At 55.6% G+C, this 17,567-nt stretch overlaps 1 protein-coding gene across 2 annotated transcripts in view; it reads left to right on the forward strand.

The window, feature by feature from the left end:
* The window catches only part of VIPR1 (vasoactive intestinal peptide receptor 1), a 31,230-nt gene extending 16,138 nt beyond the window's left edge, over positions 1-15,092 (forward strand). The window contains exons 4-13 of one of the 2 annotated variants that reach the window (XM_018038430.1): positions 3,655-3,761; positions 5,328-5,434; positions 5,845-5,977; positions 8,341-8,494; positions 9,033-9,093; positions 9,301-9,367; positions 9,738-9,829; positions 12,588-12,717; positions 12,947-12,988; positions 13,667-15,092. In XM_018038430.1, coding sequence (XP_017893919.1) covers positions 3,655-3,761; positions 5,328-5,434; positions 5,845-5,977; positions 8,341-8,494; positions 9,033-9,093; positions 9,301-9,367; positions 9,738-9,829; positions 12,588-12,717; positions 12,947-12,988; positions 13,667-13,858 — 1,085 coding nt within the window. In that variant the 3' untranslated portion in view covers positions 13,859-15,092. The remainder of the gene's footprint in view (positions 1-3,654; positions 3,762-5,327; positions 5,435-5,844; positions 5,978-8,340; positions 8,495-9,032; positions 9,094-9,300; positions 9,368-9,737; positions 9,830-12,587; positions 12,718-12,946; positions 12,989-13,666) is intronic. The other variant, XM_018038431.1, reaches the window with a different exon arrangement.

Below are 17,567 nucleotides of genomic sequence, written 5' to 3' on the forward strand. Positions count from 1 at the left end.
ATAAGCATGTGGGAAGGGCTCACTAAATATTTGTTTAGCGATTGATAACTGATAGACAGTTATGGCTCCCATGTTCCCATTTTAGGGGGCTGGTCTTGGTTCATTCTTTCACTACCTGGAGGCAATGACCTTTCAGACTCTGGGAAACTGGCCTTTCTTACACAACTTGTCAGGTCCTGCTTAAGTGAATGTGCGCATATAAGGCAGAAAAGAAAAGGGGGAACCTCTTCAGGAAATGGGCGTCTTGCTACTGAATAATTAAAGGGGCTTAGGGCACATAGTCAGTCATGCTTTCATTCAGAGAATGTTTATTAAACACCTACTAGCTTGACTGGCACTGGGCTGGACAAACGCAGCATGGGTCAGAAGGATAAAATGCTCTGTGTTCAGGGAGCTCATGTTCTAGTTGGAGAGACATTTAGCAAGAAAACATATGCAAATATAAGTAGTAAGCAGTGTTGGGAGAGAGAAGAGGCAGAAGCACCCTAAGGCAGCTGTCCTGGCGGCCTCCACAAGGAGATGATACTGGGACTACTGTCTGAAGACCTGGGCTGGGAAAGAGTCTCAAAGATCCTGGCCGGGGGGTCTCTCAGAGGATCCACAGCCTGTGGTATGAGCCCTGAAGAAACTCAGTGGAGGCCATGAGAGCTCGGGAGAGGGAGGAGGGAACAGGGAGCAGGCGGGCAGAGCCCTGGAGGACTGACAGGACGTGGGCTCTCCTGAGTTCACTCAGAAGCCATGACGGAGGTTACGCAGGAGATGGACACAGTCCAGGTGGGGATTTTTAACTGATAACTGGTTTCTGTGAGAAGAGAGGATTCTGGGAGTACAAATGGGAAAACCCAACCCCAGGGCAGAGGAGAGATGATGACGGTTTGGACTTGGGTGGACGCCAAGTCAGGGGAGGGAAGCAGGAAGGTGGGGGAAGAGGGAGGGAGAGGTCAAGCGTGCCCCACTCAGGTATGGATTTGATGAGCTGGGGGAGGACAGGAGGAGGAGCAGGGCTGGGGTGGGAAGGGGTGGTGATGGACAGGACCTAGATAAGAATTGAGAGGATGAGCAAAAAGTCTCTCTCTCCAGGTGACCTTTCCCCCTCTGGGCCTATTTCCCTATTTGTAAAGTGAGAATGGGAGGGGGATCTAATGGTCTCTGTGAGGCAGTTGTGTTTTGCTCCCCAGTGCTCAGGGATGCGTGCTCAGCAGTCAAGGAGATCTGGGTGCTGTCCTTGAGGGTGGCCTCTGTGACATGCCTCAGCCACAGGCATGTCACAGTCCAGATTAGCAACCACCTAGCCCAGCCCTCTTCCAGGGGCACCCAGCACCTGGGCAAGTAGGAGCTGAGCTCCCTGGGGCAGCTCTCATCATGCTCCCTTCAGCAGAGCCTGGCAACCAGCCTTCCTTCAGATCCCTGGAAGCGCCTGCTAATTGCATTCCACTCTGACACTATGCTAATTGCATCCCTCCTGAGGCTCCTCCTTCTGTCCCTGCTGGAATTGAGAAGGCAGCTCCTTCACTTGAGAACCGGAACTCTAGCCCACCATCTGGCTAACGCGGAGGCCACCAGCCTCACTGGGGCCCCCACCGGAGCCTTCAGGCTGATGAGAGAAGGCAGCTCTTCCTCAGGTGGAGTCAACTGCTCACTGAGCCCACCTCGTGACAAGCTGAATAGGAAGTACACTTTACCCCTCCGTGTCCATCAGCCAGATGCCCTTGTGCAGTGAGCAATCTGCACAGCTATCCTTGGTGGCCTTAGCCTCTGAAAATGATGGTGAGGAATAGGAGACTGGGTTAGGGGCTGAATCTGTAGGGGAAAGAGGGTGTGTTTTCCTGGGCAACTAGATGAAAAAAGTGTAAGCCAGGAAACTGGCCTAGCCCAGTGCCCCTTCCTCTGCAAAGTCCTTTCTGCCGCAGTGGCAGGAAGGAACCTCACAGTGGAAAGAGACCCAGCCGACCGCTCCTTCCTGGAGATCCCCCCACCCGTAGCCATCCCTCAGTTCCCTATCCAGAAAGTAGGGTGAGAAGCACCTCCTTCAAATGGCAGCCAGGAGGATTCAGGGAAATAGTGAATAGGGAGTTACCTGGGATGCTCTGAGCACACAGCAAAGTTTCGAAACATTAGACATGTGCAGTGACCCTCCCCGAGCTCAGGAAAGCTTGACTCCTCCCGCCTCCTACAGCTCTGCACCTGGACACCTGAACTAAGTCCTCAGTCGCCTCAGTGCAGATGAGGGTCAAAGTTACCTGGGAAGACTGTGGGGACCACATCTGCTCTACCCTGTATCTCCTATGTGGTTTTGGAAAAGTGACCAGCCTCTTGGTCTTCCCAACTGTGATAATTGAGGGGCTCCAGAAAGATAATGTGCCTAAAGTGCTCTATCCAGTATACCTGGGGAAAGTTCTCAAAACGTCCGTTGTGATGATGGTGATGGTGATGATGTTGACGGTGGTGCTGACGGTGGTGGTTCAGGTGAGGAAGCAGCTAGAGGGCAAGGATGTCAGGAGCCATCTTCTTTCTCAGTTCCTCCTCATCAACTCGCTTCATCTCTTTCCCTAATCTTTTCTCCTCCCACCTCTTTCTCAACTTCTTACCTCCTCCTCCTACCTGCTCTCTCTCCTCTCATCCTCTCTGCCTCTCCTTTCTCCCTCCTCCTCCTCGTCTCCCTCCTCCTTCTCCCTCCCTTCCCCACAACAAGCCTGGCAGGCGGGCTCTCGGGCTTTCTCCTGGACTCGGTGTCTCTGTAAGGAGTCCTGGGATAGAGGCGAGGGGGCTCCTCTTTGTCTCGCCCATTTCCTATCTAGCCCCTCCCTGCCCTCAAGAGGGGGACCCTAGGGGGTACCCCTCGCCTCACATGGCCCATTAATGGTCCTGTCCCTTGGCTGCAGCACCGGGCCTCCAGGGACAGAAGACAGTGCACTGCCCTGGAACCCAGCCTCAGCGCTTCCGCCCCGAGATTCTGCAATCCTGTGCGGCTCAATTCTTCTCGTGCTTGCTTCTGCCTGGGCAGGTGCTCCTGCCAGGAACTCCCACTTCTCCATGTGTCAGGACTTCACATCTGTGCCTTTACAAGATGTCCTCCAGCTCTCACCCACCTCCTGCCTTACTCTGGTCCCTCCCCAGCAGCACATCTGAACCCTGGCCCCAGGGTGTGGGAGGAAACCCAGACCCATAGGCCCAGGCAGACTGACGCAGGACAACTGGGCAGGCCTGGGCCCCTTACCCCAGCCAGAAGGCTGCTGTCTGTACACACGGGACCAAGAAACCAAACGACACAGTAGCATCCATGGCCCTGTGACAGGGGTCAGCATTCAGCTCATGCCAAGGGTCAGGGGTCAGTCTGTGCCAAGGATCCAGGCTGCCTGTGATGAGGATCAGGGTTTAAATCGCCCTGAGGTCAGGTTTATACACAGCAAGGGGCAGGAATGTCTGCCCTGTCATCTGTGTGGGAGGGTCCGCTGGTGGCCCTGGAGGGGCTTCTCACTGCCCCAGGCTGCCCCATGATGTCCTGGGCATCTAGGTCAGCACAGCTGGAACCTGATGCTGCAGCGGGTGATAAGAGTAGGGCTGAGCCCACAGATAGACAGCCTCCACGCCTGCTCCTCCAACCTGCCAGCTCCCACCTCAACCTCTCTCCTCTCCGCCCCACCCTCCACCCAGGCCGCAACGTGAGCCGCAGCTGCACTGAAGCGGGCTGGACGCCCCTGGAGCCTGGCCCTTACCCCGTTGCCTGTGGCTTGGATGACAATTCATCGAGTGTGGATGAGGTGGGCCTCCATGCACCACACACACACACACACACACGCACACACACATGAGTGCCCGGGCCTGCTGCCTCCTTCCACTCTCTCCCACCAAGGGGCATGGTTGCCCTCTGTGTAGGAGCCAGGACTCCTGGCATCTGCCCTCCCCAAGCTTCCTCCCTCTCCAGGCACACATTCCCCTGGCTCCCCTGAAGGGTCCAGGAGGATGACCCACAGCAGCAAAGCTGAAGCATCACCCTGAGGCCAGCCCACCCCATTCCCTCACAAGAACCTTGCTCCAGCCCTGGACATGGCAGGGCCTACAGAACCCCTCCCCCTGTCTCACACAGAGGGGAAACCGAGGTACGGATCCTGGAAGGAACTGGCCTCAGATACCCAGCAGCCAGTCAGAGACAGGGCCAGGGCCATTGTCCTCAGTGCCAGGGCAGGGAGCTGCCCTGGAGCAGACCGTCAGTGGTCTATCTAAGGATGTGGAGCCAGAAGCCAGGGAGAGATACTGATGAGGAGGCTGGAATATGACTGGAGTCCCGAGCTAGGAGCCCCTCACAGCTTTGATGTGTGAACACAGTCTGGCTGTCTGAGATGACTTCTGTTCCACTTCCGATGCCCTTCACAGATAGAGACTTTTACTCCTCCCAAGAGGGCAGCAATTTTCTCAGAGGCCTTCAAAGCCCACCAGATCCTCAGGCAGGATCTAAATCCACTAAATCCTTTCTAACCACTGGCCTCTATTCCAGCAGGGAGTGGGAAGTGGGGAGGAAGGAAGGGCTGCCCAGTAACCATGGCTTTGTGTGTGCATCCTAGGGGAGGGGGCAGCAGGAAGCCCTCAGCATCCAGCTTTGTCCCACCTCCCCAGAAAGGCCAGAATGCCCTCCTCCTGCTCACCCCAGCCCCGACAAATCACAGATTTGTGACACTGCCCACCCCTAGTGTCTTCTTTGGGCTTCCCTGGAGGCTCAGTGGTAAAGAATCTGCCTGTCAGTGAAGGAGACTTGGGTTTGATCCCTGGGTCGGGAGGATCCCCTGGAGGAGGACATGGCAACCCACTCCAGTACTCTTGCCTGGGAAATCCCATGGACAGAGGAGCCTGGAGGGCTACAGTCCATGGGGTCACAAAGAGTCAGACAAGACTTAGCGACTAAATAGCAACAGTGTCTTCTTTACCATTGTCTTCAGTGGGGAGGGAGGGCTTCATGTGAGGGTCTGAAGGGTGAGCAGTCTTATGCCCAAGGATACCAAGCCCAGAGTTGGCCCAGAAGTTCTGCTGGACACGTGACTGAAGGATGAATGGGTGGGCCAGTGGAACGTCTGGCATTTTTGCTCCTCCCTCCACTGACATTTCTCCTGTGAGGAGCAGAGCAGAGTTGAGATCAATCCCCACCCCCACCCTGGGAAGCAGCCCTGACTCGCCTGTGGAAACCAGGGAGTCAGGGGGTCTGGGGACTGGGAGCCCCGGGCCTCAGCCTCTTCGTCTGCCAGGGCAGGGGAGGGAGGCAGGATATACAGGGCACCCCGCCCCTAGGTGAGCGCCCCTCACCCCACCCAAGCTCCTCACGCCCCTCCCTCTAGCAGCAGCAGACAGTGTTCTACAGTTCTGTGAAGACCGGCTACACCATCGGCTACAGCCTGTCCCTCGCCACTCTCCTGGTTGCCACGGCCATCCTGAGCCTGTTCAGGTGAGGACCAGCCCGAGCCACAGGCCTCAGAGCAGACCGACCAGGTCACTCCGCACCCAGGCATGCTGTTCCTCGCTCCACGGTCAGCCCCTGTTCAGTCCTGCCCCAGCTCCCCTGCCAGGCCAGCCTCCCCCCGAGACAGCAGGCCACTCAGAGTGTTCCCCTGCGTCAGCCTCGCCCCTCAGAGGGTGCCGGTCACCGGGGGATAGGTCACCAGGGGCCTGTGCCCTGGAAGGAGGTATGGCAAGCCAGGCTGCACATGTGGATAGGATGCCGGGGGACAGGGTCCCCCTTGAGGGTAGGGTCCGCATTCAGAGGCTTCGAGTCCTCGCCTCTCTCAGCTGGATGTGTTGGATGGGGTGGGGGTCTGAGGCCCTCTTCGGCCTCCCGGATCTGGCCGCCTCCCACAGGAAGCTCCGCTGCACACGGAACTACATCCACATGAACCTCTTCATATCCTTCATCCTGAGGGCCGCCGCCGTCTTCACCAAAGACTTGGCCCTCTTCAGCAGTGGGGAGACGGACCATTGCTCCAAGGGCTCGGTGAGGACCCGTCCAGGCCTGCCGCCCTCTGCCCTCTCTCCTCTTCTCTCTCTCCTCCCTCCTGTCTTCTCCTTCCCCTCTCTCTCCCTCTCTCTTTCTCTCTCTCCAAAGATGGCCAAACTCCTGTCTGACCCTCCCTCCCACAGCAGGCGGGGGTGCTTGGCTATCTGGGGGTTCACACACCTCCTCCTGCCGATGAGAAACACCTCTCCTAGGTGGGAAAGGGGACACTCAGTGCCACAGCCCATAACCCCCTTCCTGCCTCCACTGCTAACTTCCCATGGTGAGACCTTAAGGAACTCCCTGCCTCAGTTTCCCCATCATGCAAGGACATTTGAGCTTCCTTCCAACCCTCCTCCCTGCCATCTGCATCCCCAGGGCTCTGCTCACTGTGCCCCCCTTTCTCCTCCCCCCATGGCCACCTGGAGTCAGTCCCACCCCACACTGCCCTGCTTTTCTTTGTTTCTTCCCCTGCCGTCAGTCACTCTGGACCTGCCTAGGGAAGGGAGATTGAGAGCATTTAAAGAAGTCATTGCCCATCACTAAGGAGTCCGTCTCCAGGTGATTCTGAGCCCCTCCCTGAGTGCCCTGCAGCCCTGAGCAGAGACAGAGAGCTTGAGACCAGTCCTGGCTCCCGTCTACCCCTTGTGGTCAGTGACTCACTGCCTCATGAGTGACCTCAGAGGTAGTGTGTTACTTCAGGGGTCAACAGTACCTTCTCCCCAAAGAGTGAGATTGAAAGTGAATCTCTGCAGAGAGTGATGGTAGAATCTCAGTGTCTCAGGGGGAGGGAACACCAAGAGGGACCCCCTGGCCATTCCCAGAGTGCCTCAGATGACCCCGCCTGGGAGCTGGGCTCAGACCCGTGGGACATGAGCCCCAGAGCCTAGGGAGCAGCCTGCAGCCTCCAGCACACTTGCTGAGAATAACTGTGGCTTCCCTATTCATTAGCAGCTCTGTGAAGCTTTTCTAAGGCGAGAAGCAGCACAGATAGTTGTCCTGTTAAAGATCTGAGTTATTCTTGCTGTCAAGCAAATGGGGGAGGGCAGGGGAAACAGACTACCTATAGCAGGAGGGACCTGAGGCAGGACTTTCCAGCCAGGAGAGGAGTGAAGTCTGCTCTCTGAGGACACTTCAAAGCCAAGGGCACAGGAGAGAATGGTGGGAACCTGAGGTCGATACAGGGAGGAGTGAAAAACAGAAGACATCTGGAGGACGGTGTCTCTAAGCTCTGGCTTACATGTATCTGGGCTCACTTTGAAATGGAAGATTGTTTCTGGGAGAGGACAGAGGGTCCAGAAGACCTTCTGATCATGCCAGCTGGGCCTCCCAGAGCCCCTGATTGCCCTCCCCAGGGGTGTCCCTGACTTCTCCCTCGTCCTCACCCACCTGTCTAGGGAACCCATTCTTCACCTATCTTCTTCAGCCCCCAAGAGGAATGAGCACCCCTCCCATCTTCTCTTTTTCCTAATTTCTTCATCCTCCTTCTCTTCCTCTTCTCTGTCCCTATCTTTCCCCAACAATTCCATCTCACCGCCCCCATTTGCTTTACAGCTCACAGCCCCCCCTGCTACAGGCAGTCTGTCTCCCCTCCCTCCCCTGGCCTTGAGGCTCCCGAGACAGTCCACAGCTCCTCTCCCTACACGCTCAAGGGACTCTTGCTAATGAAAGCAAGAATTCTCCCTTATACCTCTTCCAGCTACTTTCCATAGTAATTGGAATAAGGTGATTGAGTAGCAGAGGTGGTAAGTGGATGGATTGGTAGCTGGATGGCTGAGTAAATAATGTGTGGATGACTTGAGTAGGTGGAAGGATAGAAGGATGAAGTATGAAAAATTGGATAGATGATGGGTAGCAGGGTGGGGTATATTGGTGGGGGGATGGACAAGCAGATAAATGAATGGATGAAGAGATGCCCAGGGGTCTGAGTCTGTAGTGGATGTCTGGTACGTAGATAATAGATGAATGGAGAGATTCCTGGGTGAGTGTGTCGATGGCTTGGCAGATGGAAGATGCTGGTTGCCGATAGATGATGTGTGGATGCATGGATGGTAGGAAGAAAGATGGGTGACTAGACAGTGGATGCTGGGGGTAGGTGGGTAAGGATATGGATAAGTGGATAGGCGGGTAGATGGATGACTGGGTGGGTAGATGAGTTAATAGATATATAATAGGAAGATAAATAGATAATAAATTCATGGGTGGATAATTAAAATTATGAGCTTATTCCAAAGCATCTGATGGTCTAAAATTAGAGCTAAGGGGGAAGTTGGCTGTACTGCAGTTCTTCACCTGACAGAAATGTGGGCAGGCAGGGACCCCTGCTTGCTCCAGTGAGCCAGCTCCCTGCTCCTCCCCTGCAGGTGGGCTGCAAGGCGGCTGTGGTCTTGTTCCAGTACTGTGTCATGGCCAACTTCTTCTGGCTGCTGGTGGAGGGCCTCTACCTGCACACCCTGCTCGCCGTCTCCTTCTTCTCCGAGCGGAAGTACTTCTGGGGGTACATATTCATCGGCTGGGGTATGGTACCAGGGAGGGCTGCCAGGATGGGAACAAGGGGACAAAGCTTGGGGAGTTCTTTAGAGGGGCGGGTACCAACCCAGCCTGCACCCTTAGGCCTTGCTGGGCTGCAAGTCCTACCTGCAGGACACTCGGCCAAGGATCGAGAAAAGTCCTCCAATTGTCTGACCCCTGAACAGGCGCCCTCTGGCTCCAGCTGCACCTCGGGCTGACCTGTGGGACAGACAGGCTCTCTGAACATCCTTCCACTTCCCCTTCACCCCTCGAAACACACAGGGATGCTGCCAATCTATAAAGCACCTCTGCCAAAAGGAGAGAAAGACTCCCCCTTTATGTAGACAGGCACAGTTCCTCAGTCTTAAAGCTTCGCCCCCTCAGCAGAGTATCTCTGCAGAGTGAACTGTCTATGTATGCCACTATGAGTGACCACATTGGAAACCCTCCCTTTTCTCTCCTTGTCCCTCCTTGGTTCTTCCTCCTCATCTCTCCCTCTTTCTCCCATGCCCTCTCCTCTTTTTCTCTCCTTTGGTCCTGACAGGGGTGCCCAGCACATTCACCCTGGTGTGGACCATCATCAGGATCCACTTTGAGGATTATGGGTGAGCTGCCAGCCGGCCCCCTCCTCCTGGCTCCCGACACTCAGGGCAGATCCTCTGGGTGGGATCAGGAGGGGCTGGGGAGTAACAGCCTTGGGGCCAGTGGTTTTTAAAGGGCTCCAGGGCAGAGCTGGGGACGATGGGAGGAGGACTGACTCTCTCAGGCTGAGTACAAGCTCCCTCATTCTCTCCCACCGTCCCCTGCCCCAGATGCTGGGACACAATCAACTCCTCACTGTGGTGGATCATAAAGGCCCCCATCCTCGCCTCCATCTTGGTAAGGCCTCCTCCCACCACTTAGGGATGGGGAGACTGGGCCCGGAGCTGGTAGGCAATTGACCAAGGCCCCACTGGACATTCACGTCTAGGTCAGAACTGAAATCTAGACTTCCTGATCGATGCCTGAGGCAGGACTGTCCCCAACTCTTTCCCCAGAAGTTCTTCCTCTAGAGTAGAGAAAGCAAATGGGGAGGTCCCGCCCTTGAGGGTGTGAAAGAGGGTTCCTGGACGACTCTCCCGAAGAGGGAAGAGCTGGGAAAAAGGTACAATAGACAGGTAACTGGGCCCTGGGGGAAAAGGCCATCAGTCCAGGGGACTAGACACCCTGCCTCCCCTCTCCCACCTAACCTTGGACCCCCACCCACCAGGTGAATTTCATCCTGTTCATTCGCATCATTGGAATCCTGGTTCAGAAACTGCGGCCCCCAGATGTCGGGAAGAGTGACAGCAGCCCGTACTCGTGAGTACGGGCCCAGGGCCCTGGCCCTCCCAATATCCCCAGCTCCAGTCCTTAGATCATTCCCCATTCCGTAGAAGCTCCCCTCCAAAGTCACCAAGTAGCCAGCATGCTCTGCCCAGCTCCACCCCATGGCCTGGCTCAGTCCACACATCCCCAACCCCACACTCACCTGGCCCGTGAGTCCCAGGCCTACGTCTCTTCACAACTTGCCTAGAAGGGGATCTGCCCTGCTGTGTATCTGCTGCTAAACTAGGGAGCTCGAGAAGACAGCGGATAACCTGTGTCCTGTTCACACCATGCGCCCAGTGCCTGACTCATGCCTGGCACAAAAATGGGATGTGGTAGCTGGATGCCTAGGAGAAGCCCCAGGTCTACCAAGGAGACAGCCATATTCGGGACTCAGTAGCCCCTGAGAGTAGTAACAGCACCTGCAGGTTACACGCCGGGCGTGTGCAGTGGGGTTTCCAGGCTCCATCTCATTCCATCCATATCGTCTCATCCAAGTGTTAGTCGCTCAGTCATGTCTGACTGTCTGTGATCCCATGGACTGTAGCCTGCCAGGCTCCTCTGTCCATGGGATTCTCCAGGCAAGAATACTGTAGTGGGTTGCCGCTTCCTTCTCCAAGTCTCCTCCAAATTGTACCCATTTCACAGATGAGGAAACTGACCCATACTCCCTCCTCCTCCTCAAAGGTTTGGGAGCACATCCTCATGGCGGGGGGAGGGCACAGTGCCCTTGGAGACAGAGGTCATAGCCTTGCTTGAAAGGTATGAGGGGCTTTCCTGTGCTTGTGGGGATGAGAGAACTGGCAGGTTTCATGAGAACAGCTAGGCTGGAAGACAGAACTAGAGAAACACAAAGCGGGTGGCTGTGGGAAGGTGAGTCAGTCTATACACCCACAGATGGGAACAGGAGATCGATTATCTGCACCACACAGACAAGGCAAACCTGGGGCGTGCCACCAGGGCCTTTCAGTCCTGGGATTCTAGAATGTTCTCCTGGGCCCGGCTTCTCTCTGGGGAATCTGTGCTGTGGTTCTAATCTGGCTAGAAAAAATGTCACGAGCTGCTGGATTTAGGATTCTATTCTGGAATCCTGCGATTCTCTCTGATGAGACTAAGACGACTTGGGTTCCTGGTGTGACAGCTCTCCCTCCTGCTGGGTGTGGAGGCGGGGCTTCCCTTCCAGTTTGAGAAAGGAAGGCCCTGCAGGGGCTCAGCGGGCCAGAGGGCTAGCGCGGCAGGCCTGTGCCCCCTCTTCCTCTACTTTGCCTGCGGGGCCTTGTTTCCCCCAAACATACAACTGCTCAAAAGGGCTTGGATCTGAGGCAGAGCGAGCCGGTCATCGCCAGGTCCACGTGGGCGAGGTGGAAACTGAACAGCTGTCGGCAGGCAGAAGAGGTGGGGGAAGTGGAAGATGGAGCTCCCTGTGGAGGGACTGTCAGCTCCCACTCTCCACCTCCCCACAAGCCTTCAATTTAAAGGAAGCCTCCATCTGTCAGTCGCGGGTGCGTGGGATAGGTTTGCAGCCAAAGAGTGGTGGGCAGGGCTGGGGATATTGGTGTGGTGGGGAGCCAGGTCCAGGAAGGAGTGGGTAGGGCCAGGCCAGCTCTTCTGCCCACAGTTTGCTGTGGGTCCTTAGGCTCAGGGCTAGGCTCCCCTGGACTGACTGCCAGGGCAGGAGAGATAAAGGCAGAGACACATCCACCCCTCAGACCTCTCGCAGCCAGAGGACTGTGGGTTCACGCTGCCTGGACCAACTATGAGGTCAGGGGGCTGGGAGGCCTGAACCAGGATGAGCCCTGTTCCACGGAAAGCGGCGAGTCATTTCAAGTGACTGTGGACCCTGCTGAGCACGCAAGGGTGGTAAAGGAAGAGCTGGTCTTTCAGAGAATGCTGGGGTTGCGTGTATTGGTCAGGGGGAGGTGGGGGGAAGGGGTGTGATCCCAGAAAAGGTAGCAACTCCTGGGGAAGTGGACACAGCACAAAAGCCAAAGACAGGCCTTTGCTAGTTGACCCCAAGTCACCCCTGGTGACCAAGCATAAACTTGAGCACCCACCATCCTCCCAAGTGACCTTGGACAGATGTGCTCAGCAACGCAATGACAAAGCCTTCTTCCCAAAGGCCCTCAAAGTCCAGTAAAACATTGGGCTCTCATGAAAACATTGTACTTCGTAGCACCCAAAGCACTTCCAAGTTTACAGTGGTTGGATGGCATCACCAACTCAATGGAGATGAGTTTGAGCAAACTCTAGGAGATAGTGACTGACAGAGAAGCCTGGTGTGCTGCAGTCCATGGGATCCCAAAGATTTGGACACAACGTAGAGACTGAAAAACCACTTCTCTTATTTGACCATGTTGACATACACTCACCCCATTATACAGATTGGAGAAATTGAGACCAGGGAAAAAGAAACCAGGATGTCCCATTGCTTAATGTCCCTATTAGTGGCCATGGAGCCTGAAATAACCACTATTATCATCATCCTTGGGTTTTTCAGCAGTGGCCTTCCTTTCTGTGCTCTCCTCCAGGAAGTGAAATAGAGGGGTTACGCTCTCTCTCTCATGAGCCTGTTCAGGAGAGGAGGGCCAGGGGGCATGAGGATATAGGCACTGCAGATACGGAACAGAAACCTGTGGACGTAGGGCTGGTGAGAACCCACAGCCCATCCTCACACATCCCGCTCCGTGTCCCTGTCTTCTGTGCCCTCGTGTGTGGACACGCGTGCCCACTCCTGCCCCTCCCCTGTCCCCAGGAGATTGGCCAAGTCCACCCTTCTGCTGATCCCCCTGTTTGGCGTACACTACGTCATGTTCGCCTTCTTCCCCGACAACTTTAAGGCTGAAGTGAAAATGGTCTTTGAGCTCGTCGTGGGGTCTTTCCAGGTAGGAACTGTGGACGTAAGGCTGCATTCTTCTCTGGGCTTTAAGGGAGGGGATTCTCCTGGGGCCTTGGCCTCTTGCCCCCAGATGCCAGTCTTTCCATTGTAATAAGTATCTATTAAGCGCCTGCTCTATGTTTAGCCCTTTGATTAACCAAGGGAACACAGGCGGGGCAGGGCTTGGGGCTCTCCGAGTCTGTCTACCTCACTTCTCCTGCTCCCTTCCTCCCCAGGGTTTCGTGGTGGCCATCCTCTACTGCTTCCTGAATGGCGAGGTAAGCCCCTCTCAGACCTCGGGGGCCAGGGAACAGAGTCTCATAGCCCCAGGGTCCCAAAACCCTGATGTGCAGAGCAGAGAAGGGTCAAACCTTGCTATGCCAAAGGTGGTCCTCAGACTAGTATGTCAGTGATGGCACCTAGGACCTTGCTTAAAATGCTGATTTCTGGGACGACCCCGGACTTGCTGACTTTGAATCTGCTTTTAAGAAAATCTCCGGGGATTCATGTGATTCGTGAGAGAAGAGTGTGAGAAGTGCTGTGTTGGGTGGCTATGTGCAGTGTGAGCGAGGATGGTTGGAGGCAGCAAGAGAAGGTTGAGTCACTGTGGAGCCTGGTTACAAAGCAAAAAATCTACTTGGATGAGTTCAAGTGATTTAGAAGGCAAGGATCAGGAGACTAGCGTACAGCCACCCTGGGCAGCATCCCACTCCCTCCCTAGACTGCATTCTCTGATTCTCTCTGGCTCCCACATCCCTCAACTCCAATCGCTTGATTTGACCTGGCTCCACCAAGGAGGTCCCATCTCTGCAGCGCCCAAAGCAGCATCTGGCCCCTCACATTAGACTCCTCAAGAGGATATGACTGACTGGTTCCGCATCCTAGATGGAGTATAGCCCAGTCAGCATGGCAGGAGGCTTTCTTGGGGCGGGCCTGACCACTCTCCCTTCTCCCAGGTGCAGGCAGAGCTGCGGCGGAAGTGGCGGCGCTGGCACCTGCAGGGCGTCTTGGGTTGGGACCCCAAATACCAGCACCCGTCCGCAGGCAGCAACGGGGCCACGTGCAGCACGCAGGTCTCCATGCTGACCCGCGTCAGCCCCAGTGCGGGCCGCTCCTCCAGCTTCCAGGCCGAAGTCTCCCTGGTCTGACCGCCAGGTGCCCAGGCGGGTGGGCGGCCCCTCTCGCCGGCACCGCCCGCCACCCCGCGCGGCACCGAGGGCAGAGACCTCTCGGGCGAGGTCAGCCCCAGCCCTGAGCTCAGGAGGCTTCCCAGGGCCCCCAGATCACTGTCCGGAAGCCCCTGGAGAACGCTGCCTTTGCGCCTGCCTGGAGAGACGAGGGTACATAGGTGGAGGAACGCTGGAAGCTCCTACCTGGAAGACGTGGGGTGAAGCTCAGTCTTCAGACTCCGCCCCCAAAGACTCCCTCCGCCAATTGAAGGCAAGAAATCTGCGTACTCTCTCCTGATTCCACCCCCGGTAGCTCTCGCGACCCATCCGACCCATCGGAGAAAGGCCACCGCCTATCCCCAGACAGTGCATTTGGGAGTGTGCTGTTATCTCAGGCGACTAGGGTACTGCCCCGAAAGGCCACCTGCCACCACCACCTAGACAGTGCCTGAACAGTGCCACCGCTGACATCAGGTTCTTTTGGGTTAAGCAACACCATTCAGGCATCTCTCCAAACATGCAGTCCCCTCCCTCAGTGCCTCCTCATAGCTGCCAGCTCTTCGCAGTGAATGAGTTTTTCTGCCTCCAGCAGGTGCGGTTGTAAACAAGGAGTTTTTAGTTTGGGGAGGGGAGCTATCTCCATAGTCCCCGCTAAGGTGGAGTTGCCCCGGGATGGCTGGACCAAGTCCAGGAGATTACCTCCAGCCCTACCGATCCTCATGGGCTTTGGGAGCTGCCCACCAATGTGCCAACTATTAGCACCAGGCTCAGAGATGATGGACGCTCACAGGCCCCTTCATCCTCACAGCAACCCAGCAAGGTGGGCACTAAATCACAGTGAGCCTCACACAGAGCAGGTACCTCACCTTGTCACACAGACAGGATTTGAACTCAGATCTTGCTGATGGGAAAGTGAAAGCACCGACTTTTATGCTGCCTTTTATATATTGTAACCAGCTGGATCCTCTTGCTTATTTGTATCACCATTGATATTATTATTAGCACCATCCCCGAACCCCATTCCCATTCTCCCTGGAGTGTGGCTGAGGAGTCCTCTGGCCCGTGTATCCTCTGGACAAGAGCCTGGGGGTTGTCACAGCCTGTATCTTCCCTGCACCCCTGTGGCCACACGGCTTGCTACCCACGCCCTAGCCAGAAGATCCCCTCGGGACTGCAAACAGGCTTGTGCAACAATAAACACCGGGTTGGATTATCCTGGTTTTCCTGGTGGTTGGTGTTCCCATGTGGGATAAAATGGGGACCAGCTTCCAACTCGTGGCCAACCCCCCCACCCCCCATTCCAAGGAGGGCTGGTCAAAATCGTCACCGAAGTCAGACGCCACCACCCCTCTGGCTTCCATGTGAGGAACACACAGTTCTAAGGGCTTTCAATTCACATATTGCTCAGTGGTACCCTCTCTCCTCTGAGGGTGGTGACGTTATATCCCGTCCTTGTTGTGTCCCCCCCTGCCCCCTAAATCCAACCAAGAAGAGACAGTTCTATTCTTGGAACTATACAAAACAGCTGACAGAGCTGTCGCAGTCCCAGAAATGGTTACGTCTGGGCATCGACACCCAAGGAGCACACAGGTCATGAGATGACCATGTCACCGTTGTCCAGGTGGCAGAGGACAGAATAAATGTCACCAAAAACAGACAATACCTCTAACAGGTTTACACACAGAGGCTGCAGGGTGAAGAAGATGATGCTGGTCAGAAAGGGATGGATTCAAAGCCATTGCTCCAGTTGACCTCCTTGTGTTCCCCTTCCTGCAAACTTTCTGCCTGGTCCTGGCCCAGTCACCACTCTGCCTAAAATCCCTCCATTAGTGAGTCATATCTGGGAAGAGAAGCAGAGTTATCATCCAGGAGGATGGAAAAAGAGAGAGAGACCCAAGACAGGGACAAATAAAAAAGGACAGAGGTGGGGCCCTGCCACACCCACAACTCCCCCCTCCTGCCAGGGGTTGAGGGGCATTCAGGAATGGAGAGAAGTTGAGACACGGTTCCTGGCCAGCAGAGATCATGAGCAGACATCCTAGTTTGTGTATGAACTGGGAGTAGAATAGGGGTGACCACGAGCAGAATTTCTCCTGCACCCCGTCTTTCCTCCAGCTCACCAGTACCTTTCCTGCCTTTCTGGGCACTGTCAGACCAGACCAGCTCATCTCTATCGCCACCTGGTGGGTGCCTCAAGGACTTCACCAAGGTTGGCCTTCAGTTCAGTTCAGGTCAGTTCAGTGGCTCAGTCCTGTCAGACTCTTTGCGACCCCATGAATCGCAGCACACCAGGCCTCCCGGCCCATCACCAACTCCCGGAGTTCACTCAGACTCATGTCCATCAAGTCAGTGATGCCATCCAGCCATCTCATCCTCTGTCGTCCCCTTCTCCTCCTGCCCCCCACTCCCTCCCATCATCAGAGTCTTTTCCAATGAGTCAACACTTCGCATGAGGTGGCCAAAGTACTGGAGTTTCAGCTTTAGCATCATTCCTTCCAAAGAAATCCCAGGGTTGATCTCCTTCAGAGTGGACTGGTTGGATCTCCTTGCAGTCCAAGGGACTCTCAAGAGTCTTCTCCAACACCACAGTTCAAAAGCATCAATTCTTCGGCGCTCAGCCTTCTTCACAGTCCAACTCTCACATCCATACATGACCACAGGAAAAACCATAGCCTTGACTAGACGGACCTTAGTCAGCAAAGTAATGTCTCTGCTTTTGAATATGCTATCTAGGTTGGTCATAACTTTTCTCCCGGGAGTAAGCGTCTTTTAGTTTCATGGCTGCAATCACCATCTGCAGTGATTTTGGCCTTAGGGACCCAAATACCTGAGTGAAGGGCCCTCCCCAGAAGGCCAGGTGACAGAGAGGTCAGGCCTCTCTACTCAGATCCATTTCAGAATGAGATTCAAGAGAGAGAGGAGGTGGTGAGGAAACAGGGGTGATGATCCCAGAGACAGCTTGGGATGAAGAAGACCCAGGATGGGCCCTCCAACCAAGCCCTTGTGACAGTGTTTCCAGCCCCGGACTCAGCTGTGACCCCAGGTAGAACAGACCTCTGGTAGCCTGCAGGCGAGGCCCTGGCCCTTGACCACATCTGACCCCAGACCCTAAGGGCAAAGCCCAGTTAACTCAGGTGGACTCATTCTGGGAAGACAGAGACAAGTAGCCCCCCCACCATCCTGGCACAGACTGCCATCATGTGGACGACTCTTGCCACTCCAGGGAGCAGGATGCCCAAGGAGGGTGACCAGTCTGCCAGTAGAATGGATAAGGAGCATCTTCCAGGTGAGGGGTACTTCCTGAGAACTAGGGAGGAGTTGCCAGATCCCAAGGGAGCAGAAGAGGTGCCAGAATCACCTGAATCTAAGTAAGCAAGTATGGGGGGCTCTTGGCAGCAGGATTCAGTGGGGGCTTCTTAAATGAAGCCAAAGGGATGAGGGTGGGTTTGGGGCAGGCCACTCTGGCTGCTGAGAAGAACCCCAGGGGCGAGCCAAGGAAAAGCTGCCAGTCCATCATCCAGATGGGGAGGACCTGGTTTGGAACATGCTGAAGTAAGGTCTGTGGGGTACCTGGGAGAAGACCCAAGACTGCTGGAACCCGACCTAAGGGACCGGAGCCCAGGCAGGAGGCAGGGAGACCAGAGCAGCCCCCGGGGGTGGGCTCAGGGAATTTATATCCCCAGGCACC

The sequence above is a fragment of the Capra hircus genome, chromosome 22 (assembly GCF_001704415.2).
Source record: "Capra hircus breed San Clemente chromosome 22, ASM170441v1, whole genome shotgun sequence".
Classification (NCBI taxonomy): domain Eukaryota; kingdom Metazoa; phylum Chordata; class Mammalia; order Artiodactyla; family Bovidae; genus Capra; species Capra hircus.